A 25923-nucleotide genomic window follows, 5' to 3' on the forward strand; every position below is an offset into this window, starting at 1 on the left:
AACAGTAGGTGTTAATACAGACAAAAAACATTGGAATAAGGGCTCCGTTGACTTAAAATTAAGAGAATAGTACATAAGAGCAAATATTATCAAAAAAGTTGCAACTTTAGCTAAAAATGTATTTATGACTAGTCACTGCTGAAAATCAAATTCAAAACTAGAGACTTAACTATAATCATGCCAAAAGGGAAATATGCTTTTAGGCTTTCTATTTGAGAAGAGATCTTCATAATCTTGTGATGATAATAACAAATAAACACTAAGCAAGAATTTGCAAAACCATAAAGAACAACACAGTTTGAAAATAAAATGATTTGCAGAGCTTAAGGGTTAAAATAAGAACAAACAAGTATTTATATATAAAAGTATTTATGCAAGGATGCACATAGATTAACACAACTGACCTCGAGTGTAGTGCACAAAACATTGATGCGATTGCTTACTCACACTACCAATTTAGCCTATAGCAATCACAGTAAATCAGCTGATATTACTGAGACATGAAAATATTTAATAATATGAGATAATATCAAATCAGTTATGGTTAAACTACTCATTAACAAAAAGATATATCCCACTTAATGACAAAGACTGTATAAAATTTTGACGTAATGAGTACAGATCAAACTGTTTATACTGAATAACCAACCAGGGACTGTAGAAACAGGGGGGCTATGGGGGCCTTAGCATTTTAATGCTTTAGCCCCCTCAAACTGTAATAGGCTCTTCTGTCCTTGGAACCATTATTTGACAGTTATTTGTCTTTTGTTTCAAATGAAAACATGCTTTACATTATGGGTATCACACAAATCCTGAAAAAGTTATTGTTGTCACCTTCGTAATAATCACCTTTAAAATTTCAAACAAAAATTGTAATTCTGTTCTATTCAGGATACTGGTCCATCTTTTGATGAGCACGCAGGGTATAAGACACTCCAATCTCACATAAAACGAAATAATGATAGAGCAGTCAATATTGATGTCACAACAGTTATGACAACACAATGATCCTTCTTTTTGTTCCTTGATAAAAAAAATGACTGTTTAATATGCCAGTAATTGCTTGGAAAATGGAGTTAGACTGAAACTGGTGCCTTCTAGGCTTTTTAAAAGCTAGGTTATAAAATAATCCTTTTTGATCTGTCCCCATTATATGCCTTGTCTACAGAATTTGAAATTATGAGAAATTCTCGTCAGAAACAAACATCAACAGTACTGGTCAGAAACAAACATCAATAGTTCTCTTTTTGTGTGAGAATGGCAGGGTCCTCAGATGCTACCCTTCACAACATACGCAGGCAAAATCAGTCGCTATAACAACATGCTTCTCAATTTCTCTCCTGCATCGTTGTCTGGTTAGGCTCTTCCCCATCCGTTGGCTGTTTTGTATAATAATTGTTTCTAAATTGGATGAAGTACGATGGTTGGAAAATGTAGACGCCGCTAGCTATTCCCACAATGGTAGCGAATAAAAGCTGATTGAAAGGAGGAATTCTTCCCCCAAGCATGATTCTAACTGTTAGAGTATTCAAGGTGTCCTTGTTTTCAGAAAACTTTACAGCAAAAAATTGAAGAAATTTTGATTTAGCCTCGTTTTAGCCTCATTTCTATGCTTGACAGCGTGCAGAAACGGAGTGCAAGAATGTAGCAGGGCCCATGCTCACCTCAAATAACAAAAAAATTAGACAGGATTTTCGGAAGAGCTGGGTTGTTGCAAGGACTAGCTGGGTTGTTTCATAAATATATCTTGAAGATAACTATTTGGTTAAGATGTTATTACCAAGGACATAAACTAAAAGAATTGAACAGTTCAGTTTTTGATGTGGATTTTAAATTTTTGTGTTGTTTGCAATTTATTACATTGATCAAAATGTTCATGAAATAATGGTTACGCTGTTTCCATACTGAATTTCTTTAGGATTTAAGATTGAGGATTAAAGATTTAACACAAAGTCTTTTCAAAGCGTTCTTACATAGTGTTAATAAACAAAATTAGAACCTTTACATCGAATAGTTTAGATCAGGTACCTAACAAGTAGGTTTCTTTAAAAGCATAGACGTAGGAACCGAGAGCACAGGGGACATGTGCCCCCCCCCCTTATCTAAAGAGAATGCCCTTTTGCAGTTAACCAGGTTGCCCTTTTTGCCAACTGCATAACCAAAAAGTGCCCCTTGAAATGCTTAGTCGCTATAGAAAATGAGCACAGAGAATGGGGGGGGGGGTTAACTTTTTGGGGCCATGATCTAAAATATTTCCCCTTGAAAAGGCACAGCGGTCTGCCGAATGGTGACAAATCTCCTTGTGGCCTTTAGGTATTTAAGAAGCAATTAGTTTGACTTACAAAATTATCCTGAAAAGATTAACCATGTTTTAAATGAATGCAAAAAAATGACTGCAAAAAAATTCTGATAGGCATTTTTAGTTTATCTAAAAAGCATAGTCGCCAAAGATTTCTGTTTCCAGAAACAGCCTTCCTCAACCTTTCTGGAATCTTTGTTAAGGTGCCCCTTAGAGCATGTTGTATAACCTTATAGAATCTTTGTTAGGGTGCTCCTTTAAGCCGATGACACTCTTCCAGTTTTCTAATGCTTCTTTACGTCTTTGATTAAATGGTTTTCGGTGAAAAATTTACAGATATTCCTTTACACTAAAGACAAAATCTTTTAGGGACTTTTGAATTTTGAATATTTTTATGACTGCAAATAATAAAGAGCCTCAATTTCACTCATTTGCTGTAAAAACTTGCATAAAATATGCAACGAGTGCATCAAGTGTTTCTTTGAGTAGTTTCCAGCTTTGATGTCTCTGCTTATAATATATTTTTATAAGAATATTCTTCTTATAATCCAGTTATGTTTATAATCATGTTTTTAAGAACATCATAAAAATATTGCCCTCACATCGTACATTTATGTCTTTTTCTGTTCTTTTCAAAAATCGTGTTTTCTATTAGAGAGTGAACAATGTTCTCCTGAAATCGGATTTGAAAATATAAGAAAGCTCAAAATCAAATTTCTTAAGAACATCGAGGCTGGACAAAAAAGTGAAACGCCCCCCCCCTTCGTCAGAGGCCCTGTAAGGTATCCGTAAAGTGTTTTATGAATGTTTTTTAAACAAATTCACGAAAGGTAGTTTTACTAAAACCAGAAATCCGAATAAAAAATTTGAAAAAAAAAACAATATTCAAAACCGAAATTCTTCTCTTTTTTCAGAAAAACCCGAAACCTGGTTGACCAAACCCACCCCGAGATCATAAAGCCCCCTCTTTTAAGCGTCCCTCTAATAAGGAGAAAGATAATTTAATCGAGCTTAATCGATAATTCACTCCAGGATAGCTTAAGACCCCGTTTACACTGTGCCGGATAAAATTTATCCGCATAAAACTTTTTCGGATTGATTTGCGTTTACACTGTGCCGCACAAATTTGTCCACTTTGCCCTACCGTTTACACTGTGCCCGAAAACTGCAGTCACATGACCTAAATCATGCACAGAACGCCTAAAATGAAGTCTTCTCTGGGCAACAAAATAATAACAAAATTCCCGCCAACGTAAAAAGACTTCATTCTCTCCTTAGAATCATCTGCTTCTCTTTTTTAGACCAAATCCAAAGATACTGTCAATACAAATTAGACCTAGTTTGTTTAAACTAGCAACGAAAGTAGGAAAAGCTGACAAGGATGCCAATTTTACGTGGACTGCAGTGGCGGACTGGCTACCCTTCGACCCATCGGAAAAGCAAGCAAAAGGACGCCAATAGGTGTTAAAGTTACTTATTATTGGGGCTTGTAAAACGGGCCCCGAAAAATTGTGTCTTAACTGAGAATCAGTTTGTTGCAAACATTGTCATAATTCATCCTTAAAACTCTTGCAATGGACAACAGAATGAGAGAACTAGGTGGGAAATGAAACGGGGGCTCAGGGGCTTGCCTCCAGAAAATCTTTTTGAAAACAACCTATTTAGAATGTCGGAACATGTCCCATGTTGAAAATCGAAGTTCTTTATCCACAATTGGTATCGGCATGAAGAAGACTCTCTGTCAAATTGACTGTATTTGAAACGTCTACACGGCTGGTAAAACTTGTAGGTATCAAATTACGTATTGTCCTCAGTTCTATGTATCAAACGAAAATATGAGATCAAATGATAGATTTTGAAAGTTGGACTCAAACCAAAAGCCCGTTTTTCAGTTAGCGAGACACTCCCTTCTAAGATCTTTAAAGAAAGCAGCTTCTCTGGCCTAGGAGATGAGATTGGCACAGATCCTTTTCGGGACAAGAATTTGAAGAAAGCTTGGAAAACTTTAATAGCTAGTTGTAAATTTGAAACCAGTTTTTTCAAAACAGCCGGTTTAACTTTCCATTAAATATTCTAGAAGGTTCTTACATGAGGGCATCAATCCTCAACAAATTCTGTATAAATATTTTTAAGAAGTGGTCAAGATTCTTGACTCCAGTTAGTGATAATTTCTTTTGGTACAAAACTCCTGGTTTTAGCATACAAAAAGCAGGATGCCTGTGAATTGTTAGTTGAATTGCAAAACATAATAGCTTGCCACGGACAGGAAGTATTGTCCTCTACCATTCTTAGAGCAGTTTTCACTATCAAGGGATAGTTGATGGCCCAAAGAAAAAAGGGCTATTATTCAAGAGAGACAACACAAGGAATATGCACAAATTACGGAATCAAAAATCGGCAATACTTGAAAAATCCCCTTCTCTCTAACAAACTTTAGCATAACAAAAATGATCGTAATAGCCATCACGTTTGTGAAAATCCCCCTCCCCATCTTTGATTACATAAGATGTGAACGTTCCCATACCCAATAGCCAACACATCGATAATTTCATCCAGTTACAGCCATTCTGATTAGAAAGCGCACAGGGTAGTGCTCAGCTAATTTTTTTTCAAAGTGCGAGCCCTCAGTTATTGGATATCAGGCACTAGGATTAAGTTGCATTAGCCATAAGTCAAAAAATTAATATTGTTAGTCAGAAGTCATTGGTTTCACAAAATTATTAGTCATCAGTAAATAGTCTGCTAGGTAGCTAGTGAAAATCCCTACTACCCCCTCCGCAGAAATCGAATTAATTCAAGTATTGTGCACTTGCTTGAAAAAATTACAAGCTAACCAAAATTACAAGACGTTTTATACCCTGAGGAGTTTCAGGCAAAAAAGCTTCTAGTATGTTTAAAATATTTGCTTTCTTCAAAGTCATTTTCAAAGCAAAATATGTTCTTTATCAATCTTAATATTGCTCAACTTAAAGGCGAAGCTAAACTTTTTATGCAAACGTACTTTGGACAGTTGATGATTGTAATCAATTTTAGTTCTGTGCGAAGATTAGTTGCCTTTTGAAATTTTTCATGTTTTTGAAAAAAAACTTGGAGCGGAGGTAGCCTGTGCTCCAGACCCCTAGGGGGGTAGGGGGGTCTGGAACACAGGCTAGGCAGAGGGCGCACCGGGAAATTTCCCGATGTTCCGGTGGGCCAGTCCGCTTCTGGTGGACTGGTAAGATACTGCACTTTTAACACGAGTATTTATCGAGAAGATGGCGAAAGGATCCGGATAAAAGCGTTTACACTGTACCACATAGCTATCCAAACTAATTTAATCCACTTTCCTAGGTAAACTAATTTTGTTCGGAAAACCGCTCTCAAATTCGTGCGGATAGCGTGGGTCTAGTGTAAACGCGACGCCTATCTGAGCTAATTTTGATGCGGATAAAATTTATCAGGCACAGCCTAAACGGGGTCTAAGGCACCGGGAGTGGCTCTAAGTGTTTTTTGACCAATTGTCAAAAATTTATTGCCAGTCAGGGATCTGGAACTCGGGCAAAATTTAGAAAGCATTTTGGTTTTAATTGATTGTTTAGGGTTTTGATAGGGTCTACACTAAAAGGAAACTGAATCTCTCTGAATCTTACTCTTGAATTTGAAAATACCGAACTGCAAAATTTTCATCAAGTCAATCGTCCAAACATTGAAATCACGCGACAATTAGGACATTGCAGAGAATGTCACGTGACAATTAGGAAACTGCGGTGCTTATCACGTGACTAAACAAAGTTCGGCATAATAACAACACCAGCGGCGTTATCAAACTTAGTTTAGATGTGCCTTGGAAGGCAGATTGTGCAGAATTTGGCCATTAAAATTCATTTAAGATGAGCAAAAACGATAAAGATTGGACATTTGTTAATGAAGACGGCTCAGTTGAGGTAAGTTTTTTTAAATTTTCGCGATTGATGGACTAAGTAAGTAGAATGCACGGAGCTTGGTTCGGTATTTAAAGGATTTAAGACCATAAACCGTTTCCCTACTTGATCCTTTTTATAAGCTTAAATATGAAATGAATCTAGCAAATAGCTTCTGTTTAATACATTTGTGCTAGGAATAACCGTGCTTTAATTAATTTTCCTGGTAATTGTTGTTAATATTCGTCCTATGCTCTAAACTTGGGCTGTCCTGTTTTTATTAGGCCGTTTGACTGACCTCGACTGACTTTGATCATATCTTAATTTTATTGTCTCTGGCATATATGACAGTTATTATTTACGAATATATATTTCTGATGAACAGCATAGTTGCTTAGGATTAGGAGAGTACATATTAATATGCCTAATTAAATCTGTATTGCTGTAATTCTTGTCAACAAAACATTGCCAACGCTAAAAAAAATTCAAGCAGACACAACGCTGTTAAAAAACTGTGAGTATAATACAACAAATTTTTCATATTTTGTTCAGTACATTTAATTTTAAGATACAAGTTTTCCAACTCTTGTGACTCGCTTTTCAGGTTACATCATTCAATATCTAAACGCCCCATTGCGAATTAATGTTATGTTTTGACATTTGTGAATTGAGCTAGAGCGTTCATTGATTAATAATTATGGGCTTAGTTAAATTTTGAATGAACTGGGATTTAATGTCCAGCGTGATTTTTCTAAGCTATGAAGCTATGAAGTTGCATATGAATTATGATACACTGAGTGTCAAAATTTAATGTTGTTCCAAGGTTAATCTGTGGCTTCCTGCCCGTCAAGAATTTCCGAATTATTTGTCCATCTGAATGTTTAACCTACTTTTCTGTCATTTTAGATAAACAAGGAAACTTTCATAAACTGTCTACTCCTATATAAAAACATGCACCAAAGTTTTAGCCTAAGCAGGCTTAACAGTATGCCAAAGATGTGCTTTAGTTTTTTATACTTAATTTGTATATTCCAGGGCCCACGCCACGAATTTGAAAGTGGGGGGGGGGGGCCAAAGCAAAAAAAGTAGAGGGCCAAAGCTAACAAGTAGAGGGCCAAGGCTTCTTACCCCTTATACTACAGCTTCAAAACTATTTGCTTCACAAAAAAGTGGGGGGGCCATTGCCACCCTGCCTTCCGGTGGCTTGGGTTCTGTCTTTGTAAATAGCGGGTGAGATTTCCATGAAAACAGAAATATTTCCAGGGATTTCCAAATGTGAACAAGATTTTTATGATTTTCCTCTTAGTTCCATGGGTGTATCATTTATTTTGTAGGCACTGGCCAAGAATGGACGTGAGTCTGACTCTGATCAAGACTTTGAGGTCCTTGCAAAGCCAGGTAATATGGTAGGCTTGGCTCATGATGTGGTACAATTTAAGGGTATTTTCATCAAAGAGGATCATTTTGCTGATGGAATGAAAGATGATGGGTCTGATATTGAAGTTTTGAAAAGGAGCCCAAAAATAAAAGGTACTTGTCAATATTCTGTTCAGAGTAGCTCAAAAGTGTGTATGCATAAAGCAAAATTTCAGCTTGTCTTTAGAAATACCAAAATGAATTTGCATTGAGCTTGTATAAATTTCTTGCTCTAGCATTTCCATAAGCTTGAATCTGGAGTAAACTAGATTATTTAACAGCATTATTTGTGAAATGCCAATTGTCCCTGACAAAAATGTAACTCTCCATTAACTAGTAAGTAAGCTTGTAACATTCTGACCTGCTTCTTCAACAATTTATTTTTAGAAGACCTTTTCAGTGCCAGTGATACAGATGATAAAGAGAGTATTGAAATCGTTGAATCAAGTTATGATGATCATAATGTGATGCAAAATGGCCACTGGTCTTTGCTTGAGAGTGACTTGATTGATGCTGCAAACAGCAGTGATTCTGACTATGAAAAAGTTCAGCAACTTGATGATACCTTGACTTCAAATTCAATTGAAGGCATTGAAGACATTGCAAGTATGTTCAAAATTTAATATTTCTAAGTCTATTAAATAAAGGTTTGATCCAGAAAAAGGTTGCTAAATTGGAATGAAATCTTTGCTATAATGCATTTGCCTTTTTTATAGTCAAAGAGGAACAAACTGAAAATTTACAGATTTGAGCAATGCTTTAAGTTTTGGCAATGGCTATAAAGTTAGAAGCTGAATCTGCCTTGATAATTGCCTTCAGTGCACAGCAACACTGTAAGTAATGCACCTAATGCATATTATATTATGCATATCTCCAGGTTTGTTTCTTGAAAATGAAGCAGAAGATAAACCAGAAGGTTCTGACAGTGAATCAGAAAATGAATATGATGGTCTTCACCTCCTCTTTGGAAAGGACAATGGGCAAGTTACTGGAGTTCAGTTTGATCTAGATGCATTGTTCAAAAAGTTGGATGATGTTTCTAACAATTTCAAGAACAACAGTCATAGAAACGATACCAAGGTTACTGATGATGGAATTGTTCTGAGCACATCAATGTTTATCATTCTTCTGTGTTTGAGTGTATCTACAGGACTTATCATAGGAAAAGGTATGTGTTTTGACTAACAGCGTAGGAAAAGGTTCTTTAGATTATTCAAAGCAATACATTGTGGGTGTTTTTATAACTGACCTGAGTAGATGCTTCCTCTTTTAAATAGTCATTAATGACCATTAATGGAATTTCTTGCGCTGTCATCAAGGTCATGGTCACACCAAATTTTGCTTGTAAGGCTGTAACAGTGAGCAAAATGACTGTAAACAGAGCTTAAATGAACAGTTTAATTTACTTGCTCCTAAATTCTATGTGACTGTTAATGGTAGTGTGACTTTAAGCTGAATGACGTAAAGCAGAGTACACTGTAGCGTAGTTTGCTTCCATTAGCTATAGCTCCACGAAAACACCAAATCTGTTACACAATTTCCTGTTTGATTATGTCTTTAATAAAATTAACAAACCTTTTAGGTCTAATGTGCCTCTCACAGATGTACAGCCAAGAAAACACTGCTTCATTAGATGCTCCAGCTGTTCCCTCTCCCACGCACTTGCATTCCAGAAAAACCACTGTTGATGATGATGCAACCAAGAAACATGAAATGTTAGTGAAAGAGATGTTGAAGAATGAAGATGCTCAGAAGGATGCATTTGATGTTCGCCTGGCATACCAGGAAATGCAAGTTAAGTATCATCAGCTGCAGAGAAAATACAGCTACCTTGGCCAACAGTACCAGATCCAAAAGCAGGTATTTAAATTGCTTTTGTTTATCTTTAGTCACAGTGAGTTCCCATAAAGAGCCAAGTTTAGCATAAAAAGCAAATGGCAAGATAGCAGCAGTTGCACAAAATTTATGCCCAAAAGACAAGAAAACATTAACACTTGGGGGATTCATTTATGTATTATAGCAAGGACATGACACACAGTGCCTTTTGTAGGTAGAATTATTCGAAAATAGTGGCAGGTAAATTCTTCAGTATCTTTTCTGATGTATCTCTTTTTTTCTATTCTAGATTCTGCTTTTCTCGAAGAAGATGAAGAATCTGAATGACATCAAATTGAACTCCAGCAATGATCAAGTTAACCACAAGAACCGATCAAATGTCCAGAAGGAACTACTATGGTGGAAAATGCGTGCTTCAGTGTGGCGAAGAAAGTACCTAGACTTGAAAGTGCAATTTCTTGAGGCTAAAAAGAATCTCTCCTTGGTCAGTCAAACAAATGTAACCTTCAAAGCATGTGCTGGGCTACTGACAGAATACATACCAGAGTTAAATATGACGGCGTTGCTGAAGTCGGAAACAAGTGCCCGCATTGCTAGCAGTGCAAAGATGTGCTGGAAAAGAGTCTTAAGCCCGGTCAGAGCAGTAAGTGACCGAATGGGAAGCAGCCTGTTTGGGTTCAGCAGAAGAATGGACGGATTCTGGGAACAAGTGAAGAAGAAATGGGATAAAAAACCGCACCAAGGTAGACAGAACAGCGGCGATTCAAAAGGAAAATTGTCCTCTAAGTGGCGAAGGTTCAGGAAAATGTTCTCAATGAGTAACATCATTGGATCACTCAAGTTTAACGACGAGCAGCAGAGGACCCAGAAATCTTTGCATGAAGATGATGTGATGACCAAGGAGTATTGCGAGGCTATACCACATTCTAAACGCTCTAACGAGAATTCAGTTGAAAAGGATGAAGACGTCAGCTATTTACCTCCGCAGTCTAAGGGAGATGCAAACATGCCACCGGAAAAATCTGATAACAGCCCTCCAAAGCCTATTGACTTTGATGGGATGGATGTGGAAATTTTGGGACCAAATGTATTCTCTCTTAGGAAGCGAGGTTTCAAAGAATGCGAGATGGAAATTGCTGAAAAGAACCCTTCCTCATCAAGGTTGGAAACAAAAAAAGGAAAGCTGAAGGAAAGGTATGAAAGTTTTGAAAATAAAATGCGTCACCAGTCAAATAAAATACGGAAAAAGGAAGAAGAACTTAAAAGGAAGCTCGGTGATTTTGAGCTGTATGAAAACAAAAAACGAGAGGATATCGCATCCAAACGAGAAATATTAGAAAACAAAATGAGAAAGCATTCGAACCGGAAGAGAAGCCAAGAGCGAATCCTGAAGAAAAGAGAACAGAAATTGAAAAATATTGTCAAGAATTTGGAGAAGAAGTTTGAATATGTATTTGAAAAGAAGGCAAAAGAATTGGAACTTAAGAGGAAGAGATTGGAAAAGAAGCTTAAAAATCTAATAAAGAAGAATATCAAAGAGAGAAAAGTGCTTGATAAAGAGAAGGCTAAGTTTAAGAAGAGGGCGAACAAATTACAGTTAAAATTAAAACGAAATGAGGAGGAACTTGCCAAAAAACGCAAGGAATTTGAGTCATGGAATGCGGAGATGAAACAAAAAATGATGCAAGAAAGCTCAAGTCGGCAACACATGGGAGAACAGAAACTGAAAGCGAAGGAAACAGCCATGATGAAGAAAATGGCTGAAAAAATTAAACGAAAAGAAGAGAAACTAGAGCGAAAAGAGTCTGTTATCAATATCAAGTTAGACCAGCTAAGATCTGCACTGCGACGGCTGGTGAAGGAGGAGCAAGCGAGGACGGAAGAAATTGCCATGAAAAATAACGAGCTAAGAAAGAAACAAAACCAGGTGGATATGATGAAGCTGTTTTATGGGAGTGTTCTAAAACAAGAGAAGGAAAAGCATGCCAAAGCGAAAGAAACAGTTTTGCACATGAAGCAGCGGATAATTAACTTAAATGAAATGCACAAAGAGATTACCAAAAAATATAAAATTGTGCAAGAGAATTTAGCAAAAGAACGAAAGCATTTGGGAAGGGAAGAGTCAATGACAGTCACTCACAAACCAACTGTTTATTGTCCTGACCAACACTCTTGCCAAGGCCTAAACGTCAGAGGCTATACTGTTACCAAGGTCACACATAAGAGTACCGGAGTCCCTCTTGTTTTTTGTCCAGATAAAGATAACTGTCAAGGTGACAAAAGTAAGTTTCGTCAATTCGGAGAATTTGAGAAATTCTTTAGAGAGAAGAATTGGCAATGGGATGCAATTCAAGCAGAGGTGGGTTATAAAAACATTATTTACGTAACATAACATTTTTCTATACGGGTACAGCAATCGGCAATCTCGTACAGAGTTATCAGGTTTCAGAGTGAGTCTCGATTTGAAGAGGAGACGAAGTATATTTTAGATATACGGACAGCCAGAGCTGTCATATGAATAGAGCCAACAGAAATGATAGCTGTCGCCATTATGTATTGCATCGGAATACTCTTGTTTCTATGCTTTCAACTGTTTTTGAATCCATGTTTTTTAAAACTCTAAAATGCCAGTACTGGAGAAAACAGAGTTAGGCATTTTAAGGTAAAATGCCCCAGGAGAGTTACTTGAAATCACAAAATAAAGTACAGTTGCAAAAGTACAATATTTTGTTAAAATATTTTGATTTGATTGAAGTCCACAAATGGTTTTCTAAGTAATAATTTCCAGTTTCAGCTGCTGGAAACTTCTGAGTTAAAAGGCATTGGCCTGACTCGCATTCAGTGAGGCTAGCATTCGTAAGAGTCCTCATTGGAATTCGTAAGAGTTCATTTTGGAAGTAGAAACGTAACTGACCTTGGTAAAGAATGAATACTTAGAACAAAAACTAAAAACGAAGTCTAAAGGACAAATGGTTAAAACTACAGGAAAACATCGCTTCCCTCTAAAACGCTGAAAAACCATTTCTTTTCAAGTTGTTTTCTACAGGCTTTTCCAGCGATTTCATGGGTAATTTTTTCTGAAGCTCGTCTGGGCATATTTCTATTTATTTTCGAGCTAAAAATCGTCTATGACAAGGTTCCATTGGCAGCTAGGGGCATCTTTGACTCTTTGTGAAACGTTTTACCAAATCAATGTCTAGGTTCCTGTCCACAAATCCGTCTCAAACGAGAAATGTTATATTCACATAAAAACTCTTCCTTAAAAAAGTCCGTATAGTATATCATCGTTTGCTATTTTCTGCGTACCAGCGTATTCTTTACTCTTCGTCCTTATATTATGCTTCTTATCTAGGCAAAGGTTCTGAAGAAAAATACAGCGTTGCGGCCAGTGCCACCCCATGCAAATGATGTGGCGAAGGTGAATCCATTTTTCTTCAGTCTCAATATTCAGAACAACGAGACATCAAGCGATGCTGGTCAACACCAACCTGAAGGCGCCAAGCCAAAGCAACAGCAGCAGGAGAAACATGAAAAACAGCAAGATTCAAAGTGGTACTTCAATCTGATGCAAGAACGAGCCAAGCAAAGAGCCATTCCTTGGAGCTGGTACCTGTACTGGAGCCAAGGTAGGACAGGCTGGCGCAATGCTGTTGGCAAGGAAGATGGCGATAACTGGTACTTGAAAGCAATGCATGAACGCGAGCGGCAGCGCGGTACACCAGTCGATTGGTACTTCAAACGTGGCAAAGGAAAAGTAGAAGATTCTGTGCAGTCAAGCTGGCTTATCAACCGTGGCATAGGTCGTGAAGATGCAAGAAAGAAGGAGGGCGTCTACTATTGCTGGTAGCAATATAAAGACAGTTGTTCTTGACATTCTATTAAATGCTTGGTACATGAATAACAAACTGCAAATTGCATAGCTGCCTGCACTTCAGTTGCCACAATTTCATCCAGTAATACTTAACACCATTAAAAACTTTGGATGTAGGAATATGTTTATTATAGTAATCGTTTATCAGGGTAGATGTTAGATATGCTGAAGTTTGGTATGCTGAATTGTTTTTACATTAAATCCAAAGTTCTCCAGTCATAATTCTGCATCCCATTACACTCATCTTTTATATAAAAACCAGACAGGTTTCTAAGTGCACTAAACAACAGTTTGGCATGACATTTTTAGTAGCTTGGTTGAATAGGTGAAAAAATCTCATCTTTTTTTAAACCCTGACCCAGATAAATTTTTCCAGAGAAATTTATATCTAGGGCATGTTCTTACTTATCTTTTGGCAAATTAAGCCTCTGTGTTCTGGTGTAGATGAGGTAAATTAGTGTCAAGTTTCCAAACAGATCTCTAAAAGAAGTTGAACTATCCTAACAGTACCTAGAATTTGACATTGTTGTATCCAAAAATAATAAGAAAAAAAAATCGATATTTAAAATTTGCTTTGAGGGTATTTTAGGCTGCATTAAAGCTCTTTGCATCATTGTAGTTTTATTTAGCATAGTTTATTGAGCTTGCCCGTAACTATGTTTTGCTGACTCCACTTGAATCATAACAGAATTCACCCATTTAGACTTGAACTAGTGAGCTGATAAACATTGCCATGCCATTACTATTTGATTTGAAAATATCAAACTTTTTTGTGAGAACATTAGTATGGAGTTGCTTTAAAAAATGACACAGTATTTATAACGTTTGGTACTCTTTATAAGCATGTTGGTTTGTAGGTCGATATTAACTTAAATAGCATGGTCCTGTTGTATGCTTACATTTGTTTTGCTAAGGAATTTGTAACCTTAATATTTTGTTTACCAATTAATAAAGATTGTAAACACTTGGAAAATATTTCTCATGTATTTCATTGCAGAATGCTCTTCCAAAGAGAAAAAAATCAATACTAGGAAAATGAGAACTTATATTTTATGTGAGTTGTCTGCAAAAAAAAGATTGATTTAGAATTACAAATTAAAGTGAAAGGTGTTTAATATGATTCATCATCAGGTACCATCTTCTATCAGACCCTCCAACTATCCCAAAATCTGAGTTTTGGTTTGTTGTCATGGTCATAGATAAAACTAAGGGGCTAATAGTAGAGATGGACCCCCAGAACCACCTCTACAGTGTTTTTAAAGGGACACCATCCCTCTTTCCAAGAGTTCTTCTGCCCAAAGCAGTTGACCCCTGGAGTCGTGGCTCATCCATTCCCCTATGCCAGTCTCCTGCCGAGTTAGCCGTTGGCCATCACTTGTAGCCCTGAGCTAGGGAACCCTGCCAGGTGGTACCAGTCGGGTCAGGTTGGATCTGTAAGCTAGTGGAGGGAAGGGATGCTTTAATTCCCCATTCATGTCCTGTTGGAGCATGCTTAATTTGATTAACAGTATCAATACTTATCAAACACCAAACATGTAAAAATTCTAGTAGCTAGGCATAAAACTGTTATAAGTAACCATAACATTTGAATAAGATTGCTTTAATATAGCCAGAACAAACTTCACAGATGAAATAATATAATTAATTAATGAATTAATTTTGCCTAAACAAAAAAGAATAATCATTCAGTTTGGAAAAATATAATGATTCAATGTTAGTTACTTCAAGTGATCTATGACTGCTTCCATAGAATAAATTATTAATTTGGGAGTTCTGGGGACAATTTTTATCTTTAGGAGGAGCTGCTTGTAAATTTGAGAGCATTTGAAATATGTGGTATATAAAGAGGGGGACTATCTGTGGAATAGATTTTGCAGGCAAAAGTACAATTATGTTGAAAGCATTAATTACTTTCATTGTCTAGATTAAAGATATAAAATAATTCTGATAACTTGAGACCTCCAGATGTACTATAGGATAGCTTGTGTTAATAAATTTTTGAACATATTTGTAAGCTACAATCCTTTTTTGCATTATCAAAAGTTCAGGTTATCAGTGGTTTTAGATGTTTGGAATATATACTATATTTTTATTAGAAATTTCAATAGATTTCTTCACAGAGTCACAGAATGTCTAACAGCAATGGCACAGAAAAAGAAACTGTGTAGCAAATTTGTCATGTCTTTAAAGTAAATTTGTCACTTACTATAATTATACTTTCTTACTCAAGGTTTATCTTTTTGTATTAAATCTTCACAAAGGCTAGATAGAAATTTGAACTTTCTGCTAATTCTTTCTCTAGAATCTTTTGCAAATCATCTTCAAATAGCCTTGAATTACTTATACTTACACATTTATCACTTGACTTGCTTCCTTTTTCAAAGGCAAAAGATGACTTTTTTACACAAAGAACTCTAGACAAATGAGTCAAAAGTTCTTGATTTGCCTCCCCATTTCTTGAGCAAGCATGTACAAAAATGCTGACAGAGTCATATGACAAACCTAAAATTGTAAAAAACCAAGAACCCTTGAAATACTGTTAGGGCTTAAAAAAGCACTCTTTGCATAACAATTTGCCACTGCTGCACAAGTAAAGTTAGTGCCAAACCAGATACAGGAGATTTCTAAATTTTATATTCAAATCCATGTCAATTAGATTCCCTTATTTAGGCATCTCTTGTTTAATTAATATCTAATATTAAACCCCCTTTTGTTTTCCTGTGTTTGCTGAAGATGAGATGAGTTTATCTTGAAATGTTTTCAATATTATGGCATAGTCTATCCATGATTGTCTGTAAATCAATTCATATCTTTCTGGCTATGTCACATATAGACTGTGTTTCCTCCACAGGACCGTTCGGAACCATATCAAAGTGGGTGTGATTAGGCCTTGTGTTTCAATAAGACAGGTTCCTTTGGACCCCAATTTATTTCTTCAAGCTTCATTAATTTAGGCCAAGAGCAATAATCACTAAGCAATTAGCATGGCAAACCAAGCTACGCTATTTAGCTGTATGGAAGAGAAAACAGCTCTCCTACTTAGATAACCCTTGACTACAATACTGCAAAGCTTGCTGAGCGAAAAGACCGGGAGACAATTCTTTACTGAAAAAGCATATATAAGTACCCACCGCTCTTCAGCAATTTAGTTTGTGTAATGGAGGCCACTCGTTGCTAACCCCTCGTTTAGCTACCGGCTTCGCATTTTCATTCGCAAAAAGACTTGACTGTACTGTTCATAGAACATTACCCAGTTAGAGAGGAGGAATGAGAGAATTTTCAAAGATCCTTGCTTCATATCTGTATCAAGTTGGAATCATGCTACCTGTTTCCACAAGTACGGTTCAAATCAGAGTCTAATTCATAAGTAAACCTATTTGGGTACAATTAGCAGTTCTAAATGCAACCGCTCCTTGTAGCCCCATGGAAAAATGCCTATACCTACCAGGCTGGAAAACTTGCATATGCTTATATTGTTGCAACTGACCCAGAATGTCAATGAAGGCGTATAAGTTAGACTATAATAATGAATATATGGGCATCGTTACTTGCTGCTAAAAGCTTCTGCTGGCAGGTCACGGTTGATGATGTGCCATCGGTCGTAACAGCAGGCAAAAAAAATTATACATTTTTACCAGCCTGGATGATTGTCTACTACAGTTAATTGTTTTCTTGCCTCTAATCTAATTTTGTTTGTCCTGGCCCTTGTATCAAAGTTTATCACCATGCTGTGACTTTGGAAGAATGTTTAAGCTTATAGAAGAAAAGTCCAAATCATGTGGAAAAAATATCAGCAACAAGACAACTGATAGAAACTTTAAAATTCTGATTTATTTTGATATTACTTTTTTGCTTAAACACAGGTCCACACCAGCTCTGTACACCCTCTCTAGATCTGTTATATTGCCAATACAAAACAAATATATCGTGAACAAATATATCACCAATATTCATGCCACGCTGAACTACGTACAATTGTCTACCCACTTTGGTGATGTTGAGTACATTTCAATTTTACCGTTACCAATATGATTAAATGATTTAAAACCAACACATGGTATAGAAAGGCACTGTGAAACTGTTGATACATCTTGATTTTACAAGTGAAGTGTAGAGGTGCATTTATCATAATCTATCTAATCGTTAATCTAATTATAAAAAAGACTGATTTAATCTAAACCAAGCAGCCTTATTGAAACGGTAATTGCCTACCATTTTCCTGTGACGGAATTTTCTTCGAACCATGTTTGAGGTGTACTGCGAGCAAAAGCTTTCCTGGGTCCTTTTCAGGACATAGATGGCCCTTTTCTAACTCTCGCTGTGTGTTTCGTGGTGCTGAGGCACCAACTGCCTGGCCATTCTGGCTGGAAAAGCCAGAATACCATTTTTGGCGACGAATTTCCTTCGTAAGATACTTATATGCATGCACAAGTAAACAGAACTTGGTGGAATCATTTCACAAAATTCTCACTGTTGCAGAGCTGGCATGAGCAAATTTGTTGTTGTGGTGAACCCCATTCGAATTGGAATTGGCGAAAGGGAGGCTGATTTTGGCGCGAAAAGTAACAGCGCGAGAAATGCCCATTTTTGGAAACTTTGAAGCGCTAAAAACATGATTAACATTTACAAACAAATTTACATAGTCCCAAGTTGTTAATTAATAGGAAGATCAGAAAAACGGGGTTGGTTGGGTTAGGAAAAATCTTGATGGAATAGGAGGGGGGGTCTAAAAAGGGGCAAAGATTATTAAGAAACACTCGCATTTCAATTAGCCTGGTCTCTGTTAGGGGTGTGGAGTATGGGCTGGTTTTAACTGAATAGAAGAAAATTCTGTGATTACTAACAAACAATCAATTTCTCAAAAAGTGTACTACATTTTGTAATACTACACTTATTTTTCATAAATTTTGTCCAGCTTCGTTTTGAGTCTGAATATATCTTTAGGGTGTGCTTATTTTTTTCAAATCGAATAGAAACGACACTTTTGAAAAAACGAGATATGTTCGTCTGCGATTATCTGTTATCAAGATAACATTATTTCATTATTCATTATGAATATCGCAAAACAAGCATTCTCTTGAAAATAAGACACAAATATGCGAGCCTAGCCTGAGCATTTTCTTATAATTTTTTTAAAAATTTGATAATTCTGAATATTCTTCTTATAAATAATATTCCTAAAAAACACGAAAAAGAGCTTTCATGTTTCAATGAATAACAAAAGATTTAAATTCATCTGTGAAATCGGAAAAATCAATAAACGATGAAACGTAATACCGCGAGGGATCGCAAAAATAATAAGTGGGGAAGGGAATAAATTCACTAACAACTAAGAATTTAATGCTATAACTAACTTTAAGAGATACTTAAAAAGACACATATTAACTACCAAATATTATCGAATACATATATGTGACCGTTTATAACGTATTCATTGTCAGTTATTATAAATTAAAACTGCACATCATTTTACAGTGGGCAATAAATAAACATTGATTGAAGTTTCTATAGGATTATGTAACAAATATCTATTTATATAAAGATCATGTTATTTGTGACCATGTATTTGGATCAGTGCATGGGTTGTTTTATGCCGCACTCAGCATAACTTTCCTGAATCCATGGATGCTCTTGCAAGCAATATCAAACTGTTGCACTGATAAAATTCCAGATAAGTTCCTCTAAAGAAGATAACGTTAAGTCTTTTGTCTATCTTTGCTGCAATCTACTGGCACTCTTGAGATGTTTGCCACCCGACGGCCTTGTTTTACTCACAGTTCCCTGGCCTCTGGTTTTTCCTTGCTCGCCTCCAGCCTTCTTCTTCTCTGATTTTCCTTTAAAAAGTCTTTGAGGGTTGATTTTAACAACCTTTGCACCAGAACCCTCGTCAACGTTATCGGTGTTCATTTTATTATTGTTGGCCTCCAAAGCAAGTCTATCTGGTGCATACAAATGAAACCAGAACTGTAAAATAAAAAATGAAACCTTCGTTAGATAGCTCCCCTGTATACTATAATGGCAAGGAGCACTGCAAAAAACTCCTAAACGCTGCCACAGCTTATAACTCCCTTTTCAAATAACATCCACGTCAATATTTTTGTTGGTGGACTGGTGTAGTGGAAAGATATCCCCTGACCCTCCTATTGGTCACATGAATATTACATCAAATTTCAATCATAAGTCATGTGCTCGCGTTTCTGATTGGCCTATTTCGATCCACAGCTGGGTATATATACTTCCTAGCGTAGAGTTTTCGATCTATGTTCTGACGTTTTATACTCTGAAGAGTGTCAGGTGAAAAGCTTTAGTTTTTTCAAATGTTTGCTTTTTTCAAAGCCATTTTCAAGTTTTTTACCACCAAAAATTGTTTATATCAAATTTCAATCACTATTCGAATTCCAACTACTATGTCGATGTCGGTATGTCGAAATGCGGAGCACGTTTTTAAGCAAGGATGTGAGTACTCCGTGTCTAAAAGATAGTAATTATCCTTAAGAACATTTTAAAGACAATTGATTATGAAAGAAAATTCAATATAAAAACTCCAGGTGCATCATACGAGCTGCTCCGTGTTTCTAAAAGAACAACTATTAGCTGTTTTCATGAGGTATTTGTGAGCAATACCAAGGCAAATGAGGTAATATTTATAAAACTTTCCCCATATAAAGGTTAGGATCTCAACAGTCTACTTCTAAACTTTTTAGGCCTTCTAGAGGGTAATAGGCGTAAGGGATTAACCTAACATAGAAGTGCAGCGTGTCGTAATAGCGTAGGTGGGCGGATGTGATGAGTTGTAACGGATTTTTTCAATCTATGTATTCAAACAAGCAGGTTTAAACCTTTTTCAAGTTAATCTACGACAATTACTTGTATCTTATGTAAAAGAAATCGAAGGTAAAGTATACCAGGATATCTAGGGGTTGTTTGACATCTTTTCAGGAAAGTCACAATAATCCTACTCTTTAGGCAACTTTTTAAAAGAATAGTTCAGAATGGTTTGTTTGAAAATTTTCTAAAGCATGCCCAAAAATTTGCTAACGCTGTACAAGAATAAATCTGAAAATAGGAGAAATCCCAAGGTTATAAAAAATGCTAAAGGATTTTATTCGGTATTAGTGTAAAAAATTGCAGCACCCTTTAAAGGGCCATGTCAAAGCAAAAAGTGCCAAATTTCACCCATAGAAAATCGAAGGTTGAATAATAACTGATGGTGTACCTTAGTTTCAGGACTCAGGCCAATCTTTGTAAACAGATACTGCCAATTTGGAAGGCCTAAATGTATCATCATCATTCGAAAATAGTTAACGAAATTATCTGACAGGAAGGACCACTGCAATGACCGATCCAAAAACCATATCTCTGGCTTGCTTGTTGTGAATCCTATAATAAATAGGCATATATTAATTAATAAATAAAATACAGGATTAACTAAAACGCGATAAAAACTTTTCAGTTAATTTCTGCTGCATAACAACGAAAGGAGAAATTATTTGGATAACGATAAATTAAAATCTGCAAGACTTTGCAATTTGATAACAATTTCCGTAGTCTGTGCAAATTCGATCTTTACAGTTGCTGCTGCTGTTATAGTCTTTGTCGCTGTTGTTGTAAGGAATTGTTTACTTTCTTTTGCCACCATTTTCTTCACTCAAGAACTATTAAACAAAATCATTGTTACCATTAACCGATCTGTTAAACTGTGTTTAATGTCAAATGGTTTACCTATAGGACTTGCAAAACGACTGTTGCATCTTTGTCTTTAATTTTTACAACGTAATGTAAACATCGAAGAGAGAACTGGTTTTTTCTGGAGTTGACTGGTGATTATTTTGGACACGAGACTCGGAAGTAGAGCATTAAACAGCCTACCTTCATAGGTTTCGTTAACAAAAAGCGAGCAAATATTGGCATTATGTAATAGGCATTTGTCGCGAGGAAAGCTACATTTGTTTAACTTGAGCATGGCGTTTGAGAGACGCTCAGAAGGTCTCGGCTGATGTAAGAATCGTAATAAGACATTAGGAAAAACAATTGATTGACTAATTGCTCTGATTGGCTTTGCTATGATCAGTCAGCGTCCCTAACACCTCGCCTTTGACCTAATTTATGTAGGAAATCTAGACTTTTTGCACACCGTTGCATTCGAGATCAAGCCTACAGTGAATAAAACAAATTTTAGAAATTCTATAGCCAAATATTTTGTTCATACCAGCTTTAAGATCCTTGTAAACCAAACAGACTTTTCCATTGCCATTGCAGCTGTCAAGTTCGTAAATCCTGTTTCTTTCGTCGAAATGTGGTTTGATCCGACCTGCAAATAATGTAAAGCTGGGTGATATATTCATATGAGAAACAAATGTACTAATTCAAAAGGGGGTTTATGGTGAGGGAGCAGGGCCGTAAGCCATGAAAATGCGCAAAGATAAGTGAAACAAAATACAGTCGCGGTTTTTTTATAAAAAGAATCTACTCTTCCTAAAATCAAACATAAGAATCTACAGCCAAACTGCGGTCAAAAACATGTTCAGAACCAAGAAAATGCAAAATGACCCTCGTAGAATAAACAATAGTTTCCTTTGATAATAATCGAAGAATATTATACCAAAAAAGTTATAATTACATCTTCTAATTTATAGCAAGAATAGTTTTAAGAGCTTGCACTCTTGAACAGAATTCAATAAATTAGGTTTACATCAAATATGTATTCAACATATCACACCGTGGCGGTTCATCGCTTAGTAAAGTTAATATTTACACAACTTCTTTCTTTAAACTAGATATTTCATCGTAGTGGATAGCTGATTAAGAACCAAAAATCCACTTTTAGTGCTTTATGGAAATAGTCACAGCATCCCATAAATGGCCTTTAAGAATTATAAAAATCCATTATCTCAAAAGCTAGTAATATAAATTTTGTTGACACCTTTAAATTTTAAATATTCAATTTTATAAAGATCACTTAGCAGTTCAAAAAGGACAATCCAAAAACAGGCCATTTTGTCATTCTTAAACTTCGCAATATGCATTGGATACAAAGAAAAACGTAAGCCCGTCTTTGATGAAGATGGTATATTACATTTGAATTGACAATGAATACCTTCTTCATCAGTTTCATCTTCATCTGTGTCAATATCAAGCAGGGAAGGCCCATCAGTAAATCTCCCACTCTGAGGTGTAGCAAACTTTGTCAAACTTGCAATTGGATTTACTTCCATCCTTCCAAGTGGCATTATGCTTCCTACAAGGCAAATGAAACGATTGATTCTGATACAGTTAAAATAATTCATAGGGAGTGCAATAAACTAGCTTTTTAAAGGAAGTTGTAGCAGTATTTTGAATGGAGGCATAAAGTGTCTTTGAAAATACAGCGGAAAATCCTAAAAAAAGTTCAAGGCAGGGGGACTGAGGTGTGAAATTCATAGAAAATCAATCATTCTCTTGTTCCTCTTTTTCTATCAATTAGCCTTTATTTTCTTTTCTTCTATTTTTCTTTGTTTTTCTACTTCTTCTTTTCCTTCTTTATTCTCCCTCATTTTTCTGAACCCTGTTTCATCTTTCTCTTTTTCTTCTTTTTTTTTATTATTCCTTTTTTCCTGCCTCCTTTCAACTTGTCACTTCTTCTCTTTTCTTTTTCTTCTTGAATAGTTTATACTTTTTCCTTCTTTTTCTTCCCTTTTTTCTGTTTATAATTATCTTTTTACTTTCCGTTTTTTCTGTTTTTATCCCATTCCTGCCTTTTCTCTTTCCTTTCTTTCTTCCTTTTTCTTCTTCACTCTGTTTTCCTTTCTTCTTTTCTTGTCACTCCAGCAGATCCCTTAGAAGTATATAAAATCCTGGCACATACAAATACCATGGATCACTGACCCCATTTCAAAGGGCAGATTAAGCCATCACCTTTTCCTCTGCCAGCAATGTTGGTTCACTAGAAAATGGCTGTTTCATGCAAAAACTGACACAGAACACATTTTCCCTAATATCTTATTAAGATTGTGTTTCGTGTCAGTTTTTACATGAAACTGTTTTATCCTATCAACATTGTTCTGGGGAGAAGAAGTTATTTTGGATGTAGAGGAAACATGTAAGAAAAGATTTCTGTTCAAAATTATTTGGTTAATGTCTGCAACTGACTGTCGAAGCCACTTTTTCCAGATAAAAAAACAGAATACAACACATTGATGTTTACCTTTAAATGTTATACTCCATTGAATTAACATTCCATCTGTTGTCAGGTAAAAGTTTTTTAACTCCATTGGAAGTTTGCACATGTATTTCTGCAAAGAGAAAATAATTCAATCAAACATAACAAAGCATTGCTAAGGCTGGAACATCAGAATCATTGCAAACTTGTAGGAGCACTGGCTTAAATGGACACCTTGTCTCAAAAAAGAGGCATTTGTCCAAACATCCTCAGAGAGGTCACCATAAAAACCTAAGTCAACTTGCAAATATTTTCATTAAAGTATAGAAACATGCCTGAATGTTTGAGTTTGAGATAAAAAGTTCTAGACTTCATACTGTTTGATTTGCTTAACTAGTTATTTAATTCTTTCACCTTTAAAGACTCATTGCTAACAATGAGCCATTGCGCTACGTAAGCATCCCATAATGCATTTTTAGACTGTCTAAAATCAATTTTGGTTAATCTGTAGAAAATTACTGCCATTGTTTGGACCGTCACCACGCTCGCAAAGGCCCATTGTTAGCAATGAGCCTTTAATAAAAAAACACACTGAATCTTATCAAAGACTTTACCTGCTCCCATGCATCTATCACAGATTGGTCTGCAGGCTTTAGATCCATCATTTTCACATTTGTCACTCCTGGCTGCTGCTCTGTATTTAAATATAAGTGATTAATATCAATTTTTCTTTTGAAAATAAAATCTAAAAAGCATGAGAAACACATCATACTATGTTGCTTTTTGTCTCATACTTATGAGAGGACAAAATTTTGGTGTTTTTTCATAGCTTACATGCAGAGTGGGGAAGAGGTGTTGGGTTGACACTTCCCAAGAGTTTCAAACTGGTTCTTTACTTGGCAGATTCTGTATTTTTTGTGCCTACTCAGCAAACTTTGTGTTTGCATAAATTAAAAAAATCAATGATAGTTGATGATATACTTGATTGTTTTTTCATTTCCATGGGTTTTAAAAAATGAGCCAACCTTTAAAATAAATGAAACATTTTTAAACTTTTATTTACACTTACACTAGGGAAACAGAAGGCCCCTTCTTCTATTTTCGACATCAGAGCTTCATTTTACTTAATTTAAAAGTCTCTTACTAAGGAACCTGACCCTTGGCAATGCCCCCCCCCCCCCCCCATAAGAAATTTTACTAGCACTGCCCCTGGAGATAAGCATCTGCGAAGGTGAGGCATAAACTGTAATTTGGTAAAATGGCATGATGGTGCAGCAAAAAATTGTTTTTCTCTGATTGTTTGTGTATACTACTGTATCATAAAAAATGTACCAATACATTGGGTTGTAAAGATGGAGGAGGGAGTTTTGTCAGCATAATGATCGCAAATGAACCTTGACCTACAACTGGCCTTTTTTTAGTGTACCTTTAGAGTGAGTTTTAAATTGATTGCACCCTGGGTCACCAACTTAGGGGGTGCTCTCTCCTCGGCTTGTTTCTTGCATTTAAAGAGTTCTCCTCGAACTCGAAGTAATTTCCTTCATACGATTTATCTTGCTTCATTGTACTTGTATAGTGCTATTTTGATTTCCTGTAGTATTTTATTATGAACTTCCATGCAATAATCAATTTATCTGTAGATTTCTTATCATTCAATTGTATGCAATTTAAGTTAAAAATGAAAACTGAACTGAATGTTAAGTTTCAACCAACCGAGTGACTTTAAAATCCCGAGCGTAATTTTTTCTAGAACCTCCTTCATTCTGCAAGTATCAGATTAAATTTGCACCTTGAGGCTTTTTTGAAATTACCAAAGCATCCTCCTTTATCGGGAACTCAGTCTGCATGCAGGAAAACCATCACAAGCCCGTGTTCTATTGGTTTCAAAATCAGACTTGAAACTTGTTTTGCCTAGGCCAAAATACTAGTGCCCAGATCCTTTTGCCATGGTAATACAATATCAGGTATGGTCTTTGTAAAAGAACGTTGTTTCAAGCTTATCATAATTTTAAAACGATTTTGATTTGATCGATTTGATAAATTCTCAGATTTCCTAATACTTATGTTCTTGTTATTTCATCTATCAATTAAGTACGTCATAAGAAAACAAAAGTTGTAAAATGCTAATGCTGCAAATTTTACAGTATCCTTTGGCCCCTGCCCGAACGTCTGCAAATAACCCAAAAATAACTTTCTTCACAAACAATCTTTTGGTGGTACAAAACTTGAAAATGGCTTTGAAAAAGGAAACATTTAGTAAACTAAAGCTTTTCGTCTGACACTCTTTAGAGTTTAAAACGTCAGAACATAGATCGGTCTATGTTCTGACGTTTTAAACTCTGAAGGGTGTCAGACGAAAAGCTTTAGTTTACTAAATATTTGCTTTTTTCAAAGCCATTTTCTTCACAAAGTTTGCCTATTGAAGTTTTCCTCTGCAGCTTTTTCAAAGCAATTTTTACATGCA

General features: G+C 35.9%; 3 protein-coding genes across 3 annotated transcripts in view; 1 reads left to right on the forward strand and 2 right to left on the reverse strand.

The window, feature by feature from the left end:
* LOC135687076 (atrial natriuretic peptide receptor 1) overlaps positions 1 to 17667 on the reverse strand; it is a 37212-nt gene extending 19545 nt beyond the window's left edge. Inside the window, exon 1 of the mRNA XM_065203523.2 lies at positions 17534 to 17667. The gene's annotated coding sequence lies outside the window, so the exon portion shown is untranslated. The remainder of the gene's footprint in view (positions 1 to 17533) is intronic.
* On the reverse strand, positions 31 to 25690 carry LOC135687080 (tubulin polyglutamylase complex subunit 2). Its single transcript, XM_065203530.2, has 8 exons — positions 25173 to 25690; positions 24074 to 24153; positions 23505 to 23592; positions 22419 to 22559; positions 21531 to 21632; positions 20538 to 20701; positions 15672 to 19285; positions 31 to 14759 (listed from the first exon to the last, which is right to left on the reverse strand). The coding sequence occupies exons 1-7, from the start codon at positions 25219 to 25221 to the stop codon at positions 19031 to 19033; spliced, it is 879 nt and encodes a 292-aa protein (XP_065059602.2). The 5' UTR covers positions 25222 to 25690; the 3' UTR covers positions 31 to 14759; positions 15672 to 19030.
* On the forward strand, positions 6082 to 14364 carry LOC135687075 (uncharacterized). The gene is made up of 7 exons (XM_065203521.2): positions 6082 to 6222; positions 7533 to 7728; positions 8002 to 8220; positions 8492 to 8782; positions 9197 to 9474; positions 9740 to 11809; positions 12803 to 14364. The coding sequence occupies exons 1-7, from the start codon at positions 6169 to 6171 to the stop codon at positions 13295 to 13297; spliced, it is 3603 nt and encodes a 1200-aa protein (XP_065059593.2). The 5' UTR covers positions 6082 to 6168; the 3' UTR covers positions 13298 to 14364.
* Positions 25691 to 25923: the final 233 nt, after the last annotated feature.

The sequence above is a fragment of the Rhopilema esculentum genome, chromosome 20 (assembly GCF_057945365.1).
Source record: "Rhopilema esculentum isolate cy_ngs chromosome 20, ASM5794536v1, whole genome shotgun sequence".
Taxonomy (NCBI): Eukaryota; Metazoa; Cnidaria; class Scyphozoa; order Rhizostomeae; family Rhizostomatidae; genus Rhopilema; species Rhopilema esculentum.

What these genes read in the sequence shown, in the direction of transcription:
- LOC135687075 (XM_065203521.2), top strand. Translation starts at nt 6,169, where the DNA reads ATGAGCAAAAACGATAAAGATTGGACATTTGTTAATGAAGACGGCTCA. An exon ending in ATGAAGACGGCTCAGTTGAG is followed by an intron (nt 6,223 to 7,532) that starts GTAAGTTTTTTT and finishes TTTATTTTGTAG; the next exon opens with GCACTGGCCAAGAATGGACG. An exon ending in AGTACCAGATCCAAAAGCAG is followed by an intron (nt 9,475 to 9,739) that starts GTATTTAAATTG and finishes TTTCTATTCTAG; the next exon opens with ATTCTGCTTTTCTCGAAGAA.
- LOC135687080 (XM_065203530.2), bottom strand. Translation starts at nt 25,221, where the DNA reads ATGAAGGAGGTTCTAGAAAAAATTACGCTCGGGATTTTAAAGTCACTC. An exon ending in TGATAGATGCATGGGAGCAG is followed by an intron (nt 23,593 to 24,073) that starts GTAAAGTCTTTG and finishes TTCTCTTTGCAG; the next exon opens with AAATACATGTGCAAACTTCC. An exon ending in GCCTGAGTCCTGAAACTAAG is followed by an intron (nt 19,286 to 20,537) that starts GTACACCATCAG and finishes TTTATTTTACAG; the next exon opens with TTCTGGTTTCATTTGTATGC.